At 63.8% G+C, this 1790-nt stretch overlaps 1 protein-coding gene across 1 annotated transcript in view; it reads right to left on the bottom strand.

Annotated features, from left to right (window-relative positions):
- Positions 1-3: 3 nt before the first annotated feature.
- The window catches only part of LOC103775668 (intestinal-type alkaline phosphatase-like), a gene marked incomplete at its 3' end in the record, with an annotated part of 6288 nt that continues 4501 nt past the window's right edge, over positions 4-1790 (bottom strand). Inside the window, exons 13-20 of the mRNA XM_008943138.1 lie at positions 1710-1788; positions 1422-1594; positions 1201-1335; positions 1058-1130; positions 838-972; positions 319-519; positions 141-251; positions 4-54 (exon numbers count right to left, since the gene is read on the bottom strand). Coding sequence (XP_008941386.1) covers positions 4-54; positions 141-251; positions 319-519; positions 838-972; positions 1058-1130; positions 1201-1335; positions 1422-1594; positions 1710-1788 — 958 coding nt within the window. The remainder of the gene's footprint in view (positions 55-140; positions 252-318; positions 520-837; positions 973-1057; positions 1131-1200; positions 1336-1421; positions 1595-1709; positions 1789-1790) is intronic.

Raw genomic sequence — 1790 nt, 5'->3', positions numbered from 1 at the left:
CATGGGTCTCCGAGCTGAGCGGCACAGCTGCCTGCTGCATGTAGTCATACTGCTCTGGGGAGGGGGAGAAGCGGGGTGAGAGAAGCAGCGGTGGCCCCCAGCCCTGCCCCACCACCTACCCATGGTCCCTGTGTCCTCACTGGCTGTGGTGTCATTCACGTCAGGCCGGCTGTTGGCCTGAAAGCCCGGCCCATTCCCGTAGAGGATGGACGTGTAGTTCTTCTTGTCAGAGGCTTTGCTGGGGGCCAGACCTCGGGGGGACACAGAGGAGGCAGGGGATCAACCAGGAAATCCACCTATCCCCCCTCCAGTTGCAGCCAGGGTGCCCTAAGATGGAGGAGCCACGCAGGGTGTAGCCACCGAAGGAGAAGACGTGCGAGTGGTCAGCGGTGACGACCGTGAGGGTCTGCTCCTCATCTGTCAAGGTGCCCGCCTTCTCGATGGCCTGGTCAAACTCCACCGCCTCTGTCAGTGCCTTGTGGGCTTGGCCGTCATGGTGCCCGTGGTCAATCCTGCCACCTGCAGATGGGCACTGGAGGAGCCACGCAGGGTGTAGCCACCGAAGGAGAAGACGTGCGAGTGGTCAGCGGTGACGACCGTGAGGGTCTGCTCCTCATCTGTCAAGGTGCCCGCCTTCTCGATGGCCTGGTCAAACTCCACCGCCTCTGTCAGTGCCTTGTGGGCTTGGCCGTCATGGTGCCCGTGGTCAATCCTGCCACCTGCAGATGGGCACCCGCCATGGGCTGGGGACCGACGGCAGCATGCCCAGCTCTCATCCCCACCCCGGGACGTGGGACCACCGTCTCTCCCACCCCAGGGGCACAAGCCTTGACTTACCTTCCACAAAGAGATAGAAGCCATTGGGGTTCCTGCTCAGGATGGTGATGGCTGCCTCCATCATCTCGGTCAGCGACGGGTCCAGGGTGGTGTTACGCAGCAGGTTGTACTTCATGTCCGCGGGTTCAAAGAGACCTGGGAGGGGACGTGTTGAGGACAGCCTCAGTGCCCGCACGCATCCTGGTGGCTGTTTGGTCCCAGCACACAGGATGCTCGTTACCCATCAAATAATCCACGCTGGGGTCGGCGGCAGCGGCCAGCATCTCTGTCCTGTTCCACACGTAGCGGGCACCCTGCGGGCAAATCCCACAGCCCTGTGCCAGGGGCCAGTAGGGAGGGGGTTGTCCCTGCCACGTCACCCACCTTCCGTGACTCCAGCCACATCTTGATGAGGTCATTCCCGTCCTCACGTATCCCGGCCTCCGATTGATGGGTAGGGTACTCAGGGTCCAGCGTCCCCACGGGGGTCATGTATTTCCGACCACCCCCCAGGATCACCTGGAAGGGACGAGATGGGTGCAGTGTTAGTGGGGATGCCTGGGGTGCTGTCTGCCCTCTCCCCCCCCTTCCGTGTGCCCGCTCACATTGATCTTGACGTTGTGGACCAGCTGCCAGGAGATGTCTTTGCAGCCCTGTCTGCGAGCGTCCGCGGGCATGCTGGCATCCGCGTACCAGTTGCGGTTCACCACGTGGGCGTAGGTCCCCGAGGGCGACGCGTGCTGCACCCGCGTCGTCGTCACGATGCCCACCGCCTTTCCTGCCGCACCCCCACCCGTCAGGCCCGACGAAGGGCAACAGGAGTACCCTGCCATCAAGCTCGTGGAAGGGGTAGCCCCCAGCGTGGCAGCCCTTGTCCCCGTGTTCCCCGTTACCGGCTTTGTGGGCTCGCTCCAGCACGGAGATCACCTCGTTGCCCGCCGTGGTGCTCGACTGGAGGGGGAGGGCGCGGCGGC

This window comes from Merops nubicus, unplaced genomic scaffold (assembly GCF_000691845.1).
Source record: "Merops nubicus isolate BGI_N331 unplaced genomic scaffold, ASM69184v1 scaffold28506, whole genome shotgun sequence".
NCBI classification, from domain to species: domain Eukaryota; kingdom Metazoa; phylum Chordata; class Aves; order Coraciiformes; family Meropidae; genus Merops; species Merops nubicus.
Note: the sequence above shows the minus strand (reverse complement) of the source record. Positions and strands in the feature narration are given on the sequence as shown.